Source organism: Lipotes vexillifer, unplaced genomic scaffold (genome assembly GCF_000442215.2).
Source record: "Lipotes vexillifer unplaced genomic scaffold, Lipotes_vexillifer_v1.1 scaffold611, whole genome shotgun sequence".
Lineage (NCBI taxonomy): Eukaryota > Metazoa > Chordata > Mammalia > Artiodactyla > Lipotidae > Lipotes > Lipotes vexillifer.
In genome coordinates, this window is record NW_006785619.1 from 1756033 (window position 1) to 1776824 (window position 20792).

Below are 20792 nucleotides of genomic sequence, written 5' to 3' on the forward strand. Positions count from 1 at the left end.
AAAAAAAAAAAAAAAAAAAGGGCCTGATGAGGGGAAATCAGTGTGGGCTGCAACTGGCTGTATCGATGGGCATATTTCCTCCCTGGAGGAAGAAAGAGGCTAAAAGGCAAGGAAGTCAGCCAGGATCCACCAAGATGGGCCAGATAGTAGGTGCTGGGCAGGGCTAGGACAAGACAGGAGAAATATGAAACGAGGTGATGACCAGAAATAGGGATATGAAAGAGAGGGGAGTCCAAACACAGGGCAAGATTTAAACCTTGAGTCTGGAAACACACAGCGTTGATGTTGGAAAGAAGGATGTTGAGAGGATATCCCTACATCTTGTCTGTGTAGGAATAAAGGTTAACTTTTAGGCATGTTGAGTGTAAACTGGCATTTATTCCCTACTTCACACCCTGTGCTTCACGTAAGACCAAATTACGAGGAGCTGCCTGAGAGCATTTCTCACCCGCTGTCCCCTATGCCTGGAAAGTTCACTGATTCTTTCAGAAGTCCCGAGGGATTGTGACAAGGATGAGGGTCTAGAAACTCACCTGGCTGCATGGCTGCCCACCTGAGCTAGAAATCCCCTAGAAGCCAGTAAGGACCAGCCAAGGCTGCTGCCTCCCAAAGGCCCAGGTCCACCCCCACCCCCGCCCCTTCCCCAATGCACCAGGGCTCAGAGATGAACTCTGCAGGGGAGTCGTGAGACTCACACCCCTGCCAGCCTTGTTCACTGCCTCAAATGTCCTTCCTCTGCTCTCACGTTGTGTTTTCTTTCTCCTGATCCCAAACCCCATTATTTCCTACTCCCGCACCCCTCTTTTCCTCTGTACTCTCTGGGCCCCCCATTCCACAGTGTGCAAAGTCACCCACGTTCTCAGTGTCCTCACGGAACACTCCCTCCTCTGCTGGCCTTGCTCCACATCACACACCTGCACACGTACACGATCAGGAAGAAAGTCAGGGGCAACCTTCTCACTCTCCCTCATGTCGCTTCTAGACTCTCTTGTTATAAAGCCTCTACCCCTCGCCCCCGCCTCTCTGAGGTCACGTACAGCCATAACTGTTGTTCTGACACTTGGATTTTTGTCTAGTAAGATCATTAAAAACAAACAAAAACCTCCACTCCCGTTTCAAAAAAGAAAGCACTTTTTATTCCAAAAAAAAAAAAAAAAAAAGGAAAGGGTCTTATCTTGGAATAAAGGACATTCCTCTAAGTGAAATAGTTTAGCTTTTTGAAGGGCTTACTGGAGGCCACCATCCTTACACTATCGCTCGTGTGTGTGTGTGTGTGTGTGTGTGGTGTGTGTGTGTGGTGTGGTCAAGCCTCTCCTCTCCTCATGTGACACACCCCCAACTCAGGCCCCTTGGCTCCTTGATACTTTCAACCCTGATGACCTTCGACCCCAATGACCTTCAACCCCGATGACCTCCCGCTCCCACTCTGCTTCAGCTGCCCACTCCTGTGGCCACACCGAGGTGCTCCCAGCTTATCACCTGCGGCCACACTGCCCACTCTCCCTGCTCCTTCTGCCCCGGTGTCCCCAGGGGGACCTGTCCTCTAGTTCTCTGAACCAACTCCTTCCTCCCTATCAATCCCCCCTCGTTTGCCCATATCCCAGGCAGGGTCCATCGTGACAGTTTCTCTGGCCAATGCCGTCAGTTCTCTCATTTCAGTGACCCCCAGCTGCACCCACTTACAAAAACCGTCCCAGCTTTTGTTGGATTGAATCTGGTTCCATTCCAACACCCTTGTGGCGGATGGTCCACAGCAACAGCCCCAACTGTTTCACATCCTGCTGCACCTACCCCCTTGGCTGGTGTTTCACACACTGACCTTGGCCTTGGCCACACATCTGGCTTGGGAATGGGGCGGCAGCAAGTGTGCACAACCCTTATGCACTGGAGCTCGATCTCCTGCTGCTCTTGGCACCTGTCACCATGTTAAACCCAGGGCTGGCCTGCTGGAGAATTAAAGGACCTACAACCAAGGCCCCCCGGGCCAGCCAGCAACTCCCCGCTTCCCCACCCCGCCCCCGTCCCAGGTGAGACAGCTCAGCCTGGCGCCGCTCAGCAGAAAGGCCCAGCTGAGCCCAACCCAACTGCTGGGAAAACTGCTTTAAGTCATTAAGTGTCGGGGTGGTTTGTGGTTTAAGAAAAGCTAATTCAGGGGCTTCCCTGGTGGCAGTGGTTAAGAATCCACCTGCCATTGCAGGGGACACGGGTTCGTGCCCTGGTCCAGGAAGATCCTACATGCTGCGGAGCAACTAAGGCTGTGCTCCACAACTACTGAGCCTGTGCTCTAGAGCCCGTGCTCCCCAACGAGAGAAGCCACCGCAATGAGAAGCCGGCGCACCGCAACGAAGAGTAGCCCCAGCTCGCCACAACTAGAGAAAGCCCACGCGCAGCAACGAAGACCCAACGCAGCCAAAGATAAATAAAATAATTTTAAAAATAAATTTATATTGATTCGTATAACTCAGAGGCTAAACGACGCTGGAAGAAAATTTACACAACGGCTACCTGCTTCTCCTCTCCTCTATCTTATTAACACCAGAGTTTCTCTTCATGGGAAGGAGAAGCCACGAGATGGGAACTTTCTCAACTCCCAGCCTCCCTGTCACTCTAGAGGCCTCGCGCGCCCCCAGGTCCCGGCCCAACACCCACCCTGTGCCCTCCGCGCCCTTCAGTTCTCTCTGCCCTGCCCCTATCTCCCTCTACAGCATTTAACCTCTCCCACATTAAACACACCATTAAGAACAACAAAAGTCGATTTCTCACCACTAATCCACTGCTGCAATTTTCACTTTCTCAAGCCCTGTGGAAGTAGCAGGCCTACACTTGGCTTTTTGATTCCTTTTTAAACTTTTTCACACACACACACACACACACACACACACACACACACACACACACACACACACACACACACACACACACCCCACCCCTGTCATTCCTCAACTGCCATCTGGCTTTGACCTCCCTCCCCACCCTCAGTGCACCTCAGTCGACCACGCCAGCCTCCTGCTCTAGCTGCTAAATCCCACGCCCGTGGTTCTGTATATTTCACTCAATCTCAAGGGCATGTGACGTGCTGACCCATTCTGTGGCCCGCGGTTTGAGCGTCTCTGCGGCGTCTCACCCCCTTCCCCCACCCTTGAAGGTCGCCCCTCCTGGGGATCCCACACTCTGAGGTGCCCTCACTCACCGCGTGGCTGCCGCCACCCAGGCCGCCGGCTCTGCATTCTGGGCACAGCTCTGACTCCACGTTCACGGGGCCAGCGGCCGAGTGACAGCTCCTCTCTGGAGAGCCACAGTCACCTCAAAGTCTGTCCTCCACCAAACTCCTTACCTCCTGAACCTGGCACAACTCCAGCCTCTCTGAGCTCCCCTTTCTCGAGTGTGTAAATCACCGAGTCCCGCTGGGCCTGTCTCCTAAACTAAACTCCACCCGAGATCCACCCACTTTCCTCTGGCTCCACGACCACCTCTCCACCTGAAGTCACTTCCATCCCTCGAGGAGCTAACTCAACAGCCTCCCACCTGGCCTTCGCGGGTTCACGCTTCCCCATGCATCGTCCCCGCCGTAGCCAGCGTAACCTTCCTAACGTGCGAATCTGACCACTGCCTGCCATGGGTTCTGTTCAATCCTGACTCTCCAGCACTTCACACACAGCACACAGGCGCGTGATAATAATGCTTCCTGGGTGGTACGGGTAAATTCCCATAATGTCCAAGAGGTCAACACTTGGACAAACAAACTAAAGATGTAAGTTTCACAGATTAACGTTATGAAATGTGTGAAAAGCCCAGTTTGACAACCAAAGAGTAACACCAAATTTAAGCAACTTGTATATTGTAGTCTTAAAACAACAACTGCAAGGTTTACCTCCAACTCTTGACTGCTCTCCCTTCCCCCTCCCCCCATACAAAAAAATAATGGCTTTTACTTTCCAACAGAATCGAAAAGAAGTCTGAATGTTCGACATTTACTTACGTGCAAAGAATTGACTGGTCCTCACGATCTACAAAACAAAACAAAACAAACAAAAAAAAAAGAAAGTGACCATTTGCCTGGTTTTTAAAAAATTTGATATAATAATAAAGTTGCAGTGATAGCCTCTAAAATACTAGTAACTCTGCTGCTCTCAGGTCAAGTTAACTCTTCCCAACCCTATTATATATTATACAGCCCTAAATCCAGTCAAGTTCATCATTCTAATGCCAGATTCTCTGGAGTAGATAACAATCCAGGCTCAGATGACTGTACATGTCTTATCAACCTGGACTCTCCAGCCCGGCTGCCCATCAGAGTCAACTGGGAAGTTTTATAAAAATGAACTCTGCAGAGCTCCACCTCCACCTTCAGGGGGAGGGACTGAAAACCCCTTTTTAAGTAGGTTCCCCAGGTGATTCTGATGCAGGGCCAGGTTTGGAAACCACTGCCTTTCCAGAAAACCCACCACCAGAGAGGAATCATTATTAATTTGACCTTAAAGGAGAAAAAAACCAAAAAGTATCAAACACTGAGTGGTAAAGATTGAAGGAGGATAAACATCTACATGAGATTTAACCACTGTCTCAAGTCAGAATGTTAGATACACCCAAAATCACAAAAGGACGTATGATGAAAAAATCTAACATGATTTTAAAGTGATGAATGATTTAAGTATTCATATTCAGCTCAATCTTTCAACTGAAAAGGTGAAATGCAAACCCATGTGTAGTCCAAGGAGAAAACCACCTGTGTAGGTTGTATGACTTCCAATCACTTACGAGCATCATTATCTCTATTTTACAGACGAGAATGTTCTTTGAGGAAGTTAATCCTCCAGTCACATAGCTACTGGGGGACAAGGATGCAGGTGAGAACCCAGGCCTGTCTGCCTCCAGTGCCTGTGTCCTCAACACTCCCGATCAAGACTGTCACTGCCTCAAAAGGAACTGCGGTCACGAGGTCCTGGCCCAGGTAGCATTTCCGTCGCTCCCTACGCTGTGGGGAGCCCTCAGCGTGCCCAATGAAGGTCTCACAGTAGTTCAGGCGTAGATAACCTCCATCAAAGAGAAATGAAGAGGTCCTTCACTACGTCATACTCTTTTCATATAATATTATTAAAAGAAACAAATCCATTCATATACTCTGTGTATAAACTGCGTTATAGCAAGAGCATATTACTGCCCGGCCCCTTGAGTCTAATTTAATTCCTAATAATAGCTCCTAACCACGGTTTTCTCCTTCTTTCTGGCTGCCATGGGCAACACAGTTGATGTCTGCCCCTTTATTGGTTCACTTTCCCAGGGACGCGCCATCTCCTTTCTTTGGCATGTCCTTCCCGGATCCACGACCACTTGGATTACCTCCACCTGCCCTTCGTGCTCAGCTCAGCTGTATCTCCTCTGAGGAGCCTCCCCAGACCCTCTTCCTCAGGCTCCTCCCTGTTTCTTTCTTTTGACCACAGTATTCTGGAGTTAGACAAACAATACTGCCAACTGCCTGCCCCACCAGCACGTGCTGCCTGAGATCACAGACTGTCTTGCTTCTTTATTCCCAGAATTAACAGTCAGCCATCCGTCCACTGAGAGAACCCAGTACAAGGAGCCAGGTCAGGCACTGGCAGGACACTGGGAACTGGAATCTTCTGTCCTAGTTCCAGCCCCACCACAAACTTCCCACAGATCTATAAATGAGGCATTGATTCCTTGCTGGTCTCGGGTTCTTCACCTATAAAACTAGGATTTTACCAAGTTTTTGCATATTATTCACTCTAAACGTGAACTCTCACACCCCAAATTCTCCTGGTCTGAGCAACGTCTAAAGAACTCCACCTCATAGTTTACAATGAACTTTATACTCTAAAAACCTATAAATATAACCAGACACAGCCTTATAGTGACATTTAAGGGAAATAACTTCATGTTCAAAAATGCAACTAGCCTTCTAAAGAGTAGAGACTCATTTGATAGCTCAGTTATTTTCCAAAGCACCTTTCAAAAAACACATACGGGGGCTTCCCTGGTGGCGCAGTGGTTGAGAGTCCGCCTGCCAATGCAGGGGACACGGGTTTGTGCCCCGGTCCGGGAGGATCCCACATGCCGCGGAGCGGCTGGGCCTGTGAGCCATGGCCGCTGAGCCTGCACGTCCGGAGCCTGTGCTACGCAACGGGAGAGGCCACAGCAGTGAGAGGCCCGCGTACCAAAAAAAACAAAAACAAAAAAAACACATACGGAGGTACTCAATAAATCCATGTTGAATTAAATCATATTTTCAACAGTGAAAAAGGTTTCAAATCAGTCACCTCAGCTCCTACCTTAAAAAACTAGAAAAGCACAAATTAAACGCAAAATAAGTAGCAGAAAAAATGATAAGGAACAGAAATCAATGAAATGGGAAACAGGAAAAAAAAAACAAAAAACAAGTGACCAAATGCTGGTTCTTTGAGATCGATGAAATTGACAAATCTCTAGACAAAATGATCAGGTATAAGACACAAATTACCAATATCTGTAATAAGAAAGGGAAAACCACTATAGATCCCAGAAATACTGAAAGGATAATAAGGAAATATTAGGAACCACTTTCTGCCAAAAACTTTGACAACTAGGATGAATGGGATAATTTCTTTAAAAGACATAAACTACTAAAGTTCACTCAAGAAGAAACAATAACCTAAATAGATGTAGAAAAGATATACAATAAAGCAACATCCATTCATGAGTAAAAACAAAAAAACCCCAGAAAACTCAGCAAACTAGGAATACAAGGGAACTTCAACAACTTGATAAAGGGCATCTACAAAACACCTACAGACAGTTAACATCATCCTTAATGGTGAAAAACTGAATGCTGTCCCCCTGAGACCAGGAATAAGACAAGGATGTCTGTTCTCACACCTATTCAACATCACAAAGAAGAAAAATAATTAAAAGCAGAGACTTGAAAAGGAGGAAATAACAAGGTCTCTATTTGTAGAGGACATAATTGTCTATAGAGATAATCCCAAAGAATCTACCAAAAAACCTTTCAGAATAAGTGACTTTTGCAAGGTTGAAAAATATGTCAATATATATTTTAAAAATAATATTTCTATATGTTAATAGTGAACAATTGGAAATTAAAAATGTTAAAGTTCCATTCAACACTACTAAAAACAGGAAATGCTTAGTTATACTAAGGGATATGTTACACTTAGATATAAATCTAACAAAGTATGTGCAAGATCTATATACTCAAGACTAAAATACTGATGAAGTAAATTAAAGATCTACATAAATAGAGATAAACCATGTTCATGGATTGGAAGACAAAACTATTGTCAATCCTGTTCTAATTGTTCTATAGAGTCAATGCAATCCAATCAAAATGTGAAGCATGGGACCTTTTTTAGAAAATGACAAGCGAACTTCTGTAATTTATATTGAAAGACAAAGCAACTAGAATAGAGAAAATAATTTTTAAAGAATGATGGTGGAAAATACACTATTTGATTTCAAGATTTACTATATGGCTATTGTGACCAAGACAGTATGATATCTGCAAAAGGACAAACATACAGATCAAAGGAATTGAGAATCTTGACAAAGGCAATTCACTGGAGAAAAAAATTGTCTTCTCAACAAATGGTGCCAAGATCAACTGGATATCCACAAGCAAAACGATGATCTTCAATCCATACCTTGCACCATACATGAAAACTAACTCAAGATGGATCACAGATTGAGTGGGAAAAAATTGCAAATCACTTACCCAATAAAGGACTTGTAACTAAAAAGGACAAAGAATTCTCAAAAATGATTAATAAGGGCTTCCCTGGTGGCGCAGTGGTTGGGAGTCCGCCTGCCGATGCGGCGGACGCAGGTTTGTGCTGCGGAGCGGCTGGGCCCGTGAGCCATGGCCGCTGGGCCTGCGCGTCCGGAGCCTGTGCTCCGCAACGGGAGGGGCTGCAGCAGTGAGGGGCCCGCGTACCGCAAAAAAAAAAAAAAAGAGTAATAAGAAAACAAACCATCCAATTTTTTTAAATGGTCAAAAGAGTTGGACACTTCACCAAAGAAGACATACAGGTGGCATAAGCACATCAAAAGATGCTTAGTATCATTAGTCACTACGGAAATGCAATTTAAGACCACAATGAAATATCACTTCACACTTATCAGAGAGACTACAGTTTAATAAAAAACCGACAATACCAAGTGCTGACAGGATGCAGAACTGGAACTCTCATCCGTTGCTAGTAAGGTTGAAAAATGGCACAGCCATTTGGAAAAAGTTTGGTAATTTCTTATAAAGTTAAACATACACCTACCGTGTGACCGAGCAATCCTACTCCTAGGTATTGAGCCAAATGAAATTAAAACTTACACTCAAAAAACCTGTATACAAGTGTTTCTAGTGTCTTTACTGCCAAGAACTGGAAACCATCTAAACGCCCTTCGAATGGTGAGTGAATAAATAGACTGTGGAACATGCATCCAACGGAATACTACTCAGAACTAAAAAGGAGTGAAATATTGGTGGATGACGCTCAAATGTACTATGTTAGTGAAAGAAGCCACCCTCAAAAGGCTAACTTGTGTATGAATACATGATGTTCTGGAAAAGGCAAAACTATAGTGACAAAGGAAAAGAAAATCAGCGGTTGCCATGGACTAGAGGGGAGGGAATTATTATAAGGAGAGTGTAGAAATTTGGGGGGAAGATAGAACTGTTCTATATCTTGATTGTCGTTACACAACTATATGCGTTTGTCAAAACACAAAAACTATGCACTAAAAAGGCTGAATATTACTGTATGCAAATGATACCTACTAAAATTGTATATATTTAGTTTTCCCATCCAGCAACAGGCTGTGCCTCTACATTTAAGACTTTTAAAAAGTTCTGCAATTTCTTATTCAGGTTCTGCCTATTTTTGTTTACTGCTACCATATATATTTTTGGCTAAAGAATAAGTACATCTTTAAACTTATCACCCAGTGAAATCCCTGTTTCATCCCCTCACTAACCTTTCACTCTGATGCCTGTACCCTCTTAGTTTTCTTCATAGCACTTATCACTATGATATTGTCTTTATTTATTTTCCTGTATCTTCAATGAGATAACAGTTCTCTGTAACACAATCACTGGAAGGGTTTTCCTACATTTGACAGCCTCTCAGGGTAAGGAGTGTTACTGTCTCCCACTGTCTATATTCCCACATTATAAGATTCAATACATAGATTCAAGGCAACTGTAATTCATTATAAAACATTCCTTTTCCTGGCATAAAATAATGCCCTTTGTCCCTGTTTCTGCTATGACGTCTACTTTAGACTTGAGATGACTTTAATTGGTGCTCCCTTTCTGTACCCATTTGGCCGAGGAAATGCCCATCACTGCCCTGCTATTATTTTTCTACTTTGAGATGTCTCTCTTGTAAGGGGCATATGATTATATTAGGCTCTGTTATTTACAGGGGGTTAAAAGTATTTATATTTACCGCTGTATTTGGTGTTACCTGTCTTCTGACCTTTTGAAGCCTTCCTTGATGTTCCTTTTAAACGATGCTTTGTTTTCCTTGCTTTTCTTTCTCCTAATGTAAGAAACTTGTATCCAGTCTCAACATTTTTCAAAAAGAATCCTTTAACCTACATTTTAAAGGTTCACATTTTGATGTATATCAATCCTAGTCTTAAAAGACTTATTCTTAAAACAAGAGAGGGGTAGTATATGTGCTTATTATATTAGGATATCCCTTGGTGTGTCAGACATCATTTCAAGACTGCTGCTCAGGATTCCACTATATAAATGAGCCATCATTTTAAGTAATTACTTATTCGGAGAACAACTGGTTATTTCCATTGTTTCTCAGGAAGCTACTGGAGGTTATTCTCCATCCAAAATAACAGCATATGGGATCCATAAATTAAGAAATACAACCACGGAAAGAAGCAAGGAGGACTTCCCTGGTGGTCCAGTGGTTAGGACTCCGTGCTTCCACTGCAGGCGGCCCGGGTTTGATCCCTGGTCGGGGAACTAAGCTCTCGCATGCTGCAAGGCGAGGCCAAAAATAAAACCCCCCCACACACAAAACACACATACCCTTAAAACACACATACCCTTTGATCCAGCAGTCCACAGAAAGAAGCAAGGAATTTCCAGAGTGCAGGCGAAGGCAAGTCTGAAGACCACTAAGTACAGACTAGAGGATAAAGGGTCCCCAGAGGTATGTCTCCAAGGGAGGAAAGACACTGATAAATTATGTGATACATGTCTAAGTATTGAAAGAAGACTTGTAGTTCTGTCAAGTCAATGTAGCAATTGCAGAACTATTCTGTTCCCCCCAAACAGGAAAATTACTAATCCCAGGGAAAACAGCAAATTGTGTAAGAAAGGAAATGTGATCATAGGAGAAATAGTTTAAATGCTGAATACTAAAATGCCAAAAAATGTTGATTTGACTCCTATCAGGAAGATGGGGGTGGGCAGTTAAAAACTCTTCTTTCATAATAGGAAGTCTATAGAAAACACCAGAAGTTAAATAATAATAATATCACAAGCCTGTTACTTAGAAATATATACATACACAAGAAGAAACAGGTTAAAATATGATTTCTTCTAAAGAGGAAATCCAGAATGGGCAGGGGTAGGACAGGTATCTCTTGTTTCTTTTTCAATAATGGAAGCCTTGCTGTACGGTGTGTTTGCTTGTTTCAGCTATCTTCACGTATTACTTTTTAACAAAAAGTAAAAAGTCATTTAAGCATTCAAAGTCCTTTGACAATTTTGATGTTATCCAGACCATTCTGCATTGTTTAATGGTCTAAAACCATTTAGATAACACAGGAATTATCTAGTCCTTGAGATTTGATCGACTTCACCACTAAAATTATCTGGGACTTGTGTCTTTGAGACATAAAGGTAAAACCTCTGACAATCTTTACCATTTCTCCCACTGGCATTGTTCTAAGTTTTCCACCATATTTTGAGTCAATTTCATCTCTGTTTATAGTGTTATAAAACCTTTATTCTTTCTGGTGGTTCTCTCTTAGTCACTCTTTTGCCAAATTGTTTGTCTGTTTTATGGGCTTTTTGTGGAACCAGTTCAAGTTTTACTTAACTTTATGTGTTTCCTCTTGTTTAGGTTCATTTCACGCTGTACTTTTTAAAAAATTGAGGTATAACTGACATGTAACGTCATATTAGTTTCAGGTGTACAACATGATGATTCAATATTTGTACATACTGCAAAATGATCACCACAAGAAGTCTTAAGTTAACATCCAGGCTGTACTTTTAAAGAACTTCTTTTGTGTGTGTGAAATGACACACAGAAAAGCTCACGAGACAATACAGCTTAATAAATTATCATAAAGTTGTCTTTTATCTATCTTGTGAGTAAAAAGGCTTGTATATAAATTTTTGTTTACTAATAAAAATATTTATAGGGGCTTCGCTGGTGGCGCAGTGGTTGAGAGTCCGCCTGCCGATGCAGGGGACGCGGGTTCGTACCCCGGTCCGGGAAGATCCCACGTGCCGCGGAGCGGCTGGGCCCGTGAGCCATGGCCGCTGAGCCTGAGAGTCCGGAGCCTGTGCTCCGCAACGGGAGAGGCCACAACTGTTTAAGCCATCAATTTTTTACATGTGATATTTTGTTCTGGTTAACTTCTAAAGAATCTGTAATAGCAGTTCTGATTTCTTCTTTTACCAAAAAGCCATATAGATGAATGGCTAACAGCAAAAACAGTAAGAAGAACTCATTAAACAACACTCCTACAAAACAAACCCAGGTGGAAATCTGTTAATACCTTGTCTTACTGCACTGTGGTCAGAGAATGTGGCCTGATCTGAGGTATTTATTGGTGACTTAGCATCAAAATTACAAGCCAAGGTTGTAAATGTTCTTTCTGCTTGATGGGCAGCAGTACTGTATATACATTTTCCAATTCAAGCTTGCTAAATAGTGTTGATCACATTCTTTATATTCTTTCTTTTCCCTACTTATCTCAAATTAGGAGAGAAACACATTAAAGCTCCGTGTATAATTGTGGGTCACATTTCCCCTGTATTTCCAATAGCTGTTGTTTTAAGTATGTGACACAATGTCGACGGTATAAATGTAAGTATTGTCTGAGTCTTCTAGAGAATTGTGTCACACTGTTCCTCTCTTAAATCTCCCATCTCTGCTCCCTCAGCCGGGACCCTGCTTTGCCTTTCCCTGAGAAAACAAGAGCGCTTTCACAAGTTCCTACCACCAACCATATCTACCCACCAACCGGCAGACGCTTTCAAGAAACCTGGCTGTGAAGGGAAGGAGAGGATGGAAGAGAGAATTTTCTTTTTTAAAGTAACGGGGAAAACTTCAGCACATTTAATGCTAACATTAGGAGCCTCTAAAAAGGGAAGCAGAAGACAGTCAACACTGTGAGCTTCCTGAGACGGATTCCTAGGAGAGACGGGATGGGCATCAGAGGTGAAGGAGCTGGGAAGACGGCCTTCACAGGAGTGGGCGCAGGACAGGACGGTGTGTAAATCTGACTCAGGAAGCTGCGGCAGCTCCTCTCTGGTGGCTTCTAATTTCTCCATGGATCAGGGGAAGAAGCCACCAGCTGGGGAAGAGAAGGGGACGCAGCGACCTAGGGAGCTGAAGTGGGCAGGGGCTTGAGACAATCATTAGGGAGAGTGAGGTTATAATCTTAATAGACAATCAGGGCAGCACTGCTCTGCGTGGAGTCTGGGCTCACGGTCACGAAATTAACAGGAGTATTGAGCTGTTCAGCTGTATGAACAGAAGACTCCAGAGGCATCAGCAACAGCAAGCAAGAGCCTTAAAAAAGGACAAATACCTTGACTGACCTAGGGTGAGAATTTTGCCAAATAAGTGTAACAAAAGAACAAAGGGACAGGGGGCGTAGGATACTGACAGAAGACGCTGAAATGACAGACTATAAAATCTAAAGTACACAAGGAAGGAAGTCAGGGCAGTACTGATAATCCACAGGGGAAAAGGAGAACAGCGTTTGGACCCAAGATCTAAACGGAGTCAAAGAACACGGTCAGGAGACTTGCTGACCGCACTGCCAGGACGGAAGGATTTTGCAATAGAATTTCTGAAATATGTGAAAAATAAGATCATTTCAGAAGGTGGCACAGTCTAGGGTGTCAGCAGCGTAAGTCAGAAGGGAAGAAGATTAAGAGAAGATTAAGAGACCCGGGGCTGCCTGTTCATGAAAAACTAGGAAGTGACACAGGGTTATGGCAGGGCTTGAGGCAGGGAGGAAACGACGACGTGTTGGGGGCCAGACGCACTAAGGGGAGGAGGAGGGAGGAGGGGGACCCAGAAGGAAGCTGCTACAAGCGATGAGGGGCAGGCAGAGGAGGGGCAGTGTTTTCAACGGGTAAAGAGTATTTGTTAATAGTCCAGCAGATGCACTGTGAATAAGGACACTGACCCCATCTCCTAGCGCATAGGATCGGAGCGGAGGGCCCACATACTCAGGGGAAAGCCAAGTTTCAGTTAAAGCCCGGAGGAAAAGAAAACACTTGACGAAGACACTGAACACATAGGGAAGTTTGCACATCACAGAGTGGGAGTTACCTGAGGCAGAAATGAAAAGACAGCATTACGGAAAACGAAGATGTGACCGGGAAACAAAAGAACAAGGAGATGTGGATTTCATTCTAAGACTCCAGGAAGAAGGTAGAATCTCAGGTCTTAGATATGCATGGGCCCCCCCCCAGCCCCAACTACTGTTAACAGCAAAATTTGCCTTTACATCTGTCTAGGTCAACAGAAGGTGGGTGGCAGTGTTGGCTGCTACTGAGTGGAAGCTGGCTGGGGTGGACGGCCACAGGGTGGAGCAGAGGACGAGGCGCACACGGGGTGCTGGGGGTGCCTGGAATAGTAATGGCCTTAGGTCCCCTTGCGTGATTACCTACCGGGCACAGGTCTCAGTGTGCCGCGTTCAGTTTCTAACAAGCAGTACTGCGAATGAGAAGTCCGAGCCCACTGACGCCCTCTCCACCGAGATCACCTGATGTTGCCCTATCCACAGCACGCTGCGTTAGACCAGGCATGTGTCTCCTTTCAAGATTCCTGCCTGGCACGTAGTGAACCCTCAGTTTCAAGACTCAAGTCCTTCTTTAGCTCTGGTGAACTTTTTCAAAAATATCACTTCTCTCATGGCGCCTGAGAGTCTATACCACGTCTACAGATGCGTAGAGTATATACCGTGTTTCCTACTCTCTCTGCCATAATTTCCATCAGTTTCTTTTTGTTGTGTATTCTGGAAGAACTCCTTGAGTCTGTCTTCTAATTCATTGCTTTAGTCCAATTATGTCAATTCTGCTATCCCATGCTTTCAGAGTTGGTGATTTTTGCAAGCAAGTGTATGTCCAAGAACTCTACTTTCATGCATGCAGTCAATGAATATTTCTTGAACAACTACTATGTGCCAGGCACACTCTGCATTTTTTTTTTTCAAAGTCCCACTGGTTGTTTTTTCTTTTTGGGGGGGGCGTGCCACACGGCACGTTGTGATCTTCATTCCCTAACCAGGGATCGAACCCATGTCCCCTGCACTGGGAGCACGGAGTCTTAACCACTGGACCACCGGGGAAGTCCCTCTGCATTTTATTGATGCAATATCCCCTAGAATCTAAAGTTAAGGAAAAAAAGTAAGCTCTCTTCTGTTTTTTGTGTTAAAAAACCAAACTCTGTTCAGTAGGACCATCCGCTCTGAATCCTCCACATGGTCCCCTGTCAAGCTACAGGTCCTCTTCGTAGGCCCACTGACGTTTAGCTATTTGCTCACGACTGTAATTGAAAACCTAGATGGATAAGCATTGGTAGCTGGTCTGAGCTTCATGAGCAGTTGCATGTTGTAGACCGCTGTCTGACTGCTCTAGCGGACGTCCCACCTGACTGTGTTGTATCCTATATCAGCAGGTAGTCCCCTACTTATAGAACAAAATACAGTGGACTTGGTTAGAGTGGGGTTTTTTTTTGTTTTTTATTGTCTGTTTTAAATTATTACATAATCAAAACTATCAATTAATTCTTTTAACTTTCACGTGGCAGTTTATGATTGTGGATAAGAATGTGTCACGTTGCCTTGGTTTTGAATCCTCATTCATACCTCTTACTATTTACATTTTCTTGGTCAAGTTATTTAACTTTTTGTGCCTCAGCAAAATAGGGACGGTAATTCTATTTACTTTATAGGATTGTTGTGGATTAAATAATACACATAAAGCATTTAGCCCAGTGCCTAGCACATAATAATATTCAATACAGGTTCATTCTAGCATTAGTGATGATATTAATAATACCATATACTGGTAAGCCACATCTTCCTCATTCTGTATTCATAGAGTTGGTTTGGAAACCCAGCAGTGGGGCATTAACATTTATCCCTCTTAACTAGAGTCAATTCACCATTCAACCTGTCAAGAGCTTTTAAAAACTCTGCTTCTTTTCACCAAATGTATTTCTTTTTCCTCCCAGTTCCATGTCATCTATAAATTTTACAGGCATGCATCCCACGTCTTCAAGTATATTGATTAGAATGTTGGAAAGGGCACACGCCCCTTGGTGCACACCCTGACGTCTGGCCAACCTCTATCCTTAATCAGCATCTCAGGCACAACTTTGCAGCATCCAACCACGAGGAGATCACAGGGGCCACGGAACGCCATGGAGAAGTCCTAATTCTCTGAAAACACTGTCTACTATGTTTCCCTTCCTACTCAGTGTAAAGTAGTGTGAGGAATATTTTTCATGCTGTTTCTAGACTATTAACAGTAGATTCTAGAATGCTTCCTGGCAGGTATAGTAAAGCTGCAAGAGTGGGAGCTCGTGATCTTAATATAAAGGGGAGCTTCCTCCTCTTTTTACAAGTTAGAATTATGTAACGTGAGACCATCCCAGCCTTCTGGAAACTCCTGTTCTATATAATACTTCAAAGAACAGGGGTTTGGTAACCTCAGTCGTGAGAATGTATTTGTTTAGAAGAGAAAATATGGATTCAATCAGAGGAGGAGTGTACTTTGGCCAATTTCTTCTCCCATATAAGGCAGTTTGCTCATTCATACAAATACTTTTCTGCATGTAAAGATCATTCTTCTTAATGGAGACACAGAATGAGACACAAAACAAAAACCTGATGATTTTCCTTCTCCACCACCTGACTGCAACTTATCACAGTCATGGCCATTTCTTAACATTCTTGGCTCTGAACCTAAGAAAGGGTTATTAAATTGAATCTTTTTTAAGCCTAAGCTCATTTTGGATTCTGAACGTCTTCTTACCCATCTATGCCACTACGCTAGTCCTAAAGTACTTCCTGTTTGCCTCCGAGGACCTGGTATATAAGAAGCATCCAAATGATACCTGAGTAGGAAATGGGTATTAACTCCCTCACACTACCCTTTAGACCCAGCAGCCAGGCAGCCTTTCCAGGACCTGAGATTTGATGACAGGTGGATGCAGCATACTCTGCTTCCTGAAGACCTCGTAGATTTTATTTTACTTTACAGAATTCATTTTTAAAAAAATAAAAGGAGAGAGAGGGAGAGTTACTATAGATTTCACACAGTGCTAGGAAGTCCCACATTTAAATGCAGTCTGTATAACACAGAGAGCTATATTCAATATCCTGTGATAAACCATAATGGAAAAGAATAGGAAAAAGAATATATAAGGGAGTTCCCTGGCAGTCTAGTAGTGAGGGGCCACCGGGGTCACTGCCGGGGCCCAGGTTCAATCCCTGGTCAGGGAACTGAGATTCCACAAGCCACGTGGCGTGACCAAAAGAAAAAGAAAAAAGAAAAAGAAAAAAGAAAAAGAACATGTATATGTATATAAGTGAATCACTTTGTTGTACACTGGAAAGTAACACAACGTTGTAAATCAAACTATTCTTCAAGAAAATTAAAATTTTAAAAAATTTTAAAGGGAAAAAAATAAATGCAGTCTTGTTACACAATAATGTTAAATGCATTCAAAACTGCTCCGTCCTAGTTTTCAAAAAAAATTCCTCCACAAATCATTGCATCCGAAGCCATAATTCCAATTAAGACCTCTTCAAATTTCTATTTCACTCAAAACCCAAAAAGAAAACAATCAAAATCCACCAACTCCACACATGCTGTTCAACTTCTGTTGTGTCCTTTTTCCTGCATTTAAATAAAAAAATATTTTATAACCTTTCTTTCCCCAATGATGCATCCACCTTTTCTATTATCCTTCCTGTTGGCTTTAAAAACAAATGCAGTAGAGCTTTGATTATACTGGCTTGTGGTGGAGAGATCAAATATATATAAAAACTAGATGCTTCTTAACAGAAAAATTAACATTAAGTATTTATGAAGCACCAAGCATACTTACCGGATGCCTATAGAAAATGGTCATATTGCCTAGTCTAATCTTAAGAATTCATAATTTTTCTACAATAAACATCTATCACTTTTCTTTTTAATTTTTTTTTTTTAAAAAGTAAAGTCCTCCATAGAAGATTGAGACATTCTAAAAAAACCCAAATTACATTCAAGAAATTCTGAGTAGTATTCTAACATTTCCAGTTACCTTGAAGCATGCATCTGTAAGCAGATTCAGATATGGCATAGATGTGTGGAGGCATCTCGTGACGTTTCTTCCCTCTGTACATTTCAATAATATTCTCAGAGTAAATGGGAAGATTCTTGTAAGGATTTATGACTACACAGAAGAGTCCAGAATAGGTCTAGAATAGATAAAAATAAAATACAGTGTTAAAAAAAAAAAAAAATGAACAGGGGACCTTTATCATTTGCACAATTAATCTATCCCTAAAATTAAATTTCACCCATAATGGGCAATTCCAAACCACAAGTAGTTCTCCCACAGACAGCCTATTAAGTGGTATTTCCTAGATTCAATTCCCTCATCTGTCAAATGGAAATAATAATATATGCTTCATGGCTTCATGAAGCCACAGGTCATTATTCAAACAACATGTCATTTGCTTTTTCACACTCATTCTCTCATGAGTGTACGAGGTATGAAAAGTTCATTAAGGTAGTTTCAGATTCCACGTTGCAACTCATCTTTAAGGAAATACCGGTGGCCAAGTTTGGGTACAGTATCAAAGGAGAATATCCACAATTATCTGGAAAGGTTATTATCAAAGAGTTGTTTTTTTAAGTAAAACATTTTTACTCTTCTAACTTTTTTTTGCTTTGGAAAATATAGGGGTTTTTTTCATAAAAATAATTTATGTCAACTTGTTATAGGTTTATTTTTAAATGAGTTGATAAATATTTAAAAAATTTTTTTACTTTCTAAACACAGTAAATATCATGAAATATAAACAAAAGCTCTTTGGGGGCCCTCAAAAAATTTTAAGAGCCACTAGTCTAGAATATAAAAACCTTCCTCATCAGTAGGGTAATCATTACTCAGAATTAATACTAGGCGCACTTTTGCCTTTGGGGTTTTTTTAATTCACATGGAGTGATTTCTGAGAACTGACTCTGGGAATTATGGAAAATCAAGAGCAGTTAGGATTGCTGCCAGATGCTCCAGTCCTGATGGGGCTGAAGGCAGCTCAGCTGCACCGGGAAGCAGACCCTTTACTTCGGATGATTCTAAATCTAAAGGCAAGAGGATCTTAGAAAAGGCCGAGGAGGACCAGGGGTGCTCAGCTCCCCGGGCAGTACCGAGGGGCTTCTAACCAACAAGCTGTGTTCAGAAAGGCTGAAAGCCCTGGCAGTGGCCACCAGGAGGCACTGTCGAGCCCACTCTATTCTGAACGTTGCAGTGAATGATGCTGAAAGGAGAAAGGCGGCCAAAAAAAGTTTAAGTGATCAGAACCACCTCAGCAGCTGTTCTCCTTTATCTTTGCTTCCCTCCCAATGGAGGCTCGGATGCGGAATGCACTTCCTACCTAGATTAGCGCTTGGGAATAAGGCAAAGGCAAGCAAGGGCCCTGCCCTGAGCTCACTGATTTGGGGCTGTTTGCCTGATTCCTGAACTGATTACTGTTTGCCTGAGGCCACAGTAGTTACTTGCCCCTCCCTGGGTGACCGCTGGGCCTGAAGCCGTTGGCTTTCTCGTGTCCGGCATCACACCTCCAAGAACCCGGGCTGGCTCTCAGGCCACCCACCCAGCAGCCTGGCACCTTCTACCTAGTCTCTAGTCTAACTAGGCCAATCTCTCTCTGCCACCCACAGGACAAAAAGGCAACTAGAGACAATAAAAACAGAGATTTTATTAAGGGTGAGAAAACTAAGGAGAGGCAATCTCAACATTTTAATTTTTTATTGAGTTTAATTTATACACAGGAAATTTGACAAATCATAACTACACATCTCGATGAATTGTTATATATACAACTTCCACTTTTTCTTCAAAAATGAGATAAAAGTCAATCGTGAAGCTACAAATTCTGCATGTCACTCTTTTGTAAGAGGAAAATAATTACAGACTGCCAAAACAAAACAAAACAAAACAAAAAAACCCAAAACCTCCAAGGAAGTTAAAATACGCCAATTCCGTTTAACATCCCATAGCACGTACGGCATGGTAACAGATCCTAATGATGACATTTGCAATCAGAAATCATTCCAACGTGTGTGTCTATCATGTGTTGGGGACTTTTCTGAGGACGAAGATTACAGAGATGAGTAAATCTCACAAATATGAGTAAGCCATCAAAAAACAAGGTTGAATAATCATCAGTATCCTATGCTTGCCAGAGAGGAGCAGTAATAGAGGTTTAAGTGGAAACAGTAAATTGAAGTGCTTAAAAAGCTAAGCTTCTATCGTGAAAATTAGCTCAAATGTTGGGCTCCTGCACTGAACCAGTACTGTACCACTTTTGTCCTCCCCAAGTCACATGGAAGGAGGGCGCTGTGTTGTTAATTTCTCTGGAGGCCTTAGGTTCAAAGTAAAAGTCATTATTAAGCATTTGAATACATGCGGAAGATACTAAGCACCTTCTTATACGCTCTAGGGGATGAAGACAATAAAGATACACTAAGCAAACGAGACATACTATAAGGCACTAAAAAGAGAGTGATACAAAAAAAGAAAGATGAACAAGCCTTTTAAACAGAGAAACTCTGGAGCAGAACACACAACAAACCCCACTGAAGGTCATGGCCATCTTGTCAGAAACCGTACAACTAGGTACTAAGTCCAGACCTAGAGGGTCTCTGATGTTCTTTTTAAAGACTAGTAGGTTAGGGCTTCCCTGATGGCGCAGTGGTTGAGAGTCCGCCTGCCAATGTGGAGGACACGGGTTCGTGCCCCAATCCGGGAAGATCCCACATGCCGCGGAGCGGCTGGGCCCGTGAGCCATGGCCACTGAGCCTGCGCGTCCGGAGCCTGTGCTCCACAACGGGAGAGGCCACAACAGTGAGAGGCCCGCGTACAGCAAAAAAAAAAAGACTATTAGGTTAAAAGGAGGGATAGAGGAATTCCTATTAAAATAGTACGAATGTGGGGCTTCCCTGGTGCTCCAGTGGTTAAGTGCTCCCAATGCAGGGGGCCCAGGTTCGATCCCTGCTCAGGGAACTAGAGCCCGCGTGCCGCAACAAAGGTCCTGCATGCCGCAACTAAGACCTGGAACAGCCAAATCAATAAATATTTTTAAATTTTAAAAAATAAAATAAAATAGCAAGAATGTAAAACTTGGTGGCGGCGTATATCCACGGCAGAGTGAAGCGCAGTCTAGCTGACAACAGTTTGTTCTGTGGAAGGTGAGAGAAAAGAGCCCAGACAGGCAGATTTTGTCCACTCTAGGGGATCAGGTATCAGAGGTTCTGAAGAGTGATAGAAGGAAAGAGGCATTCCTGA

At 43.1% G+C, this 20792-nt stretch overlaps 1 protein-coding gene across 1 annotated transcript in view; it reads right to left on the reverse strand.

The window, feature by feature from the left end:
* Window positions 1-20792, reverse strand: part of MYH10 (myosin heavy chain 10) — a 137786-nt gene that overhangs the window by 99252 nt on the left and 17742 nt on the right. Inside the window, exons 3-4 of the mRNA XM_007457828.1 lie at window positions 17541-17697; window positions 3980-4007 (exon numbers count right to left, since the gene is read on the reverse strand). Of these exons, the coding sequence (XP_007457890.1) occupies window positions 3980-4007; window positions 17541-17697 (185 nt within the window). The remainder of the gene's footprint in view (window positions 1-3979; window positions 4008-17540; window positions 17698-20792) is intronic.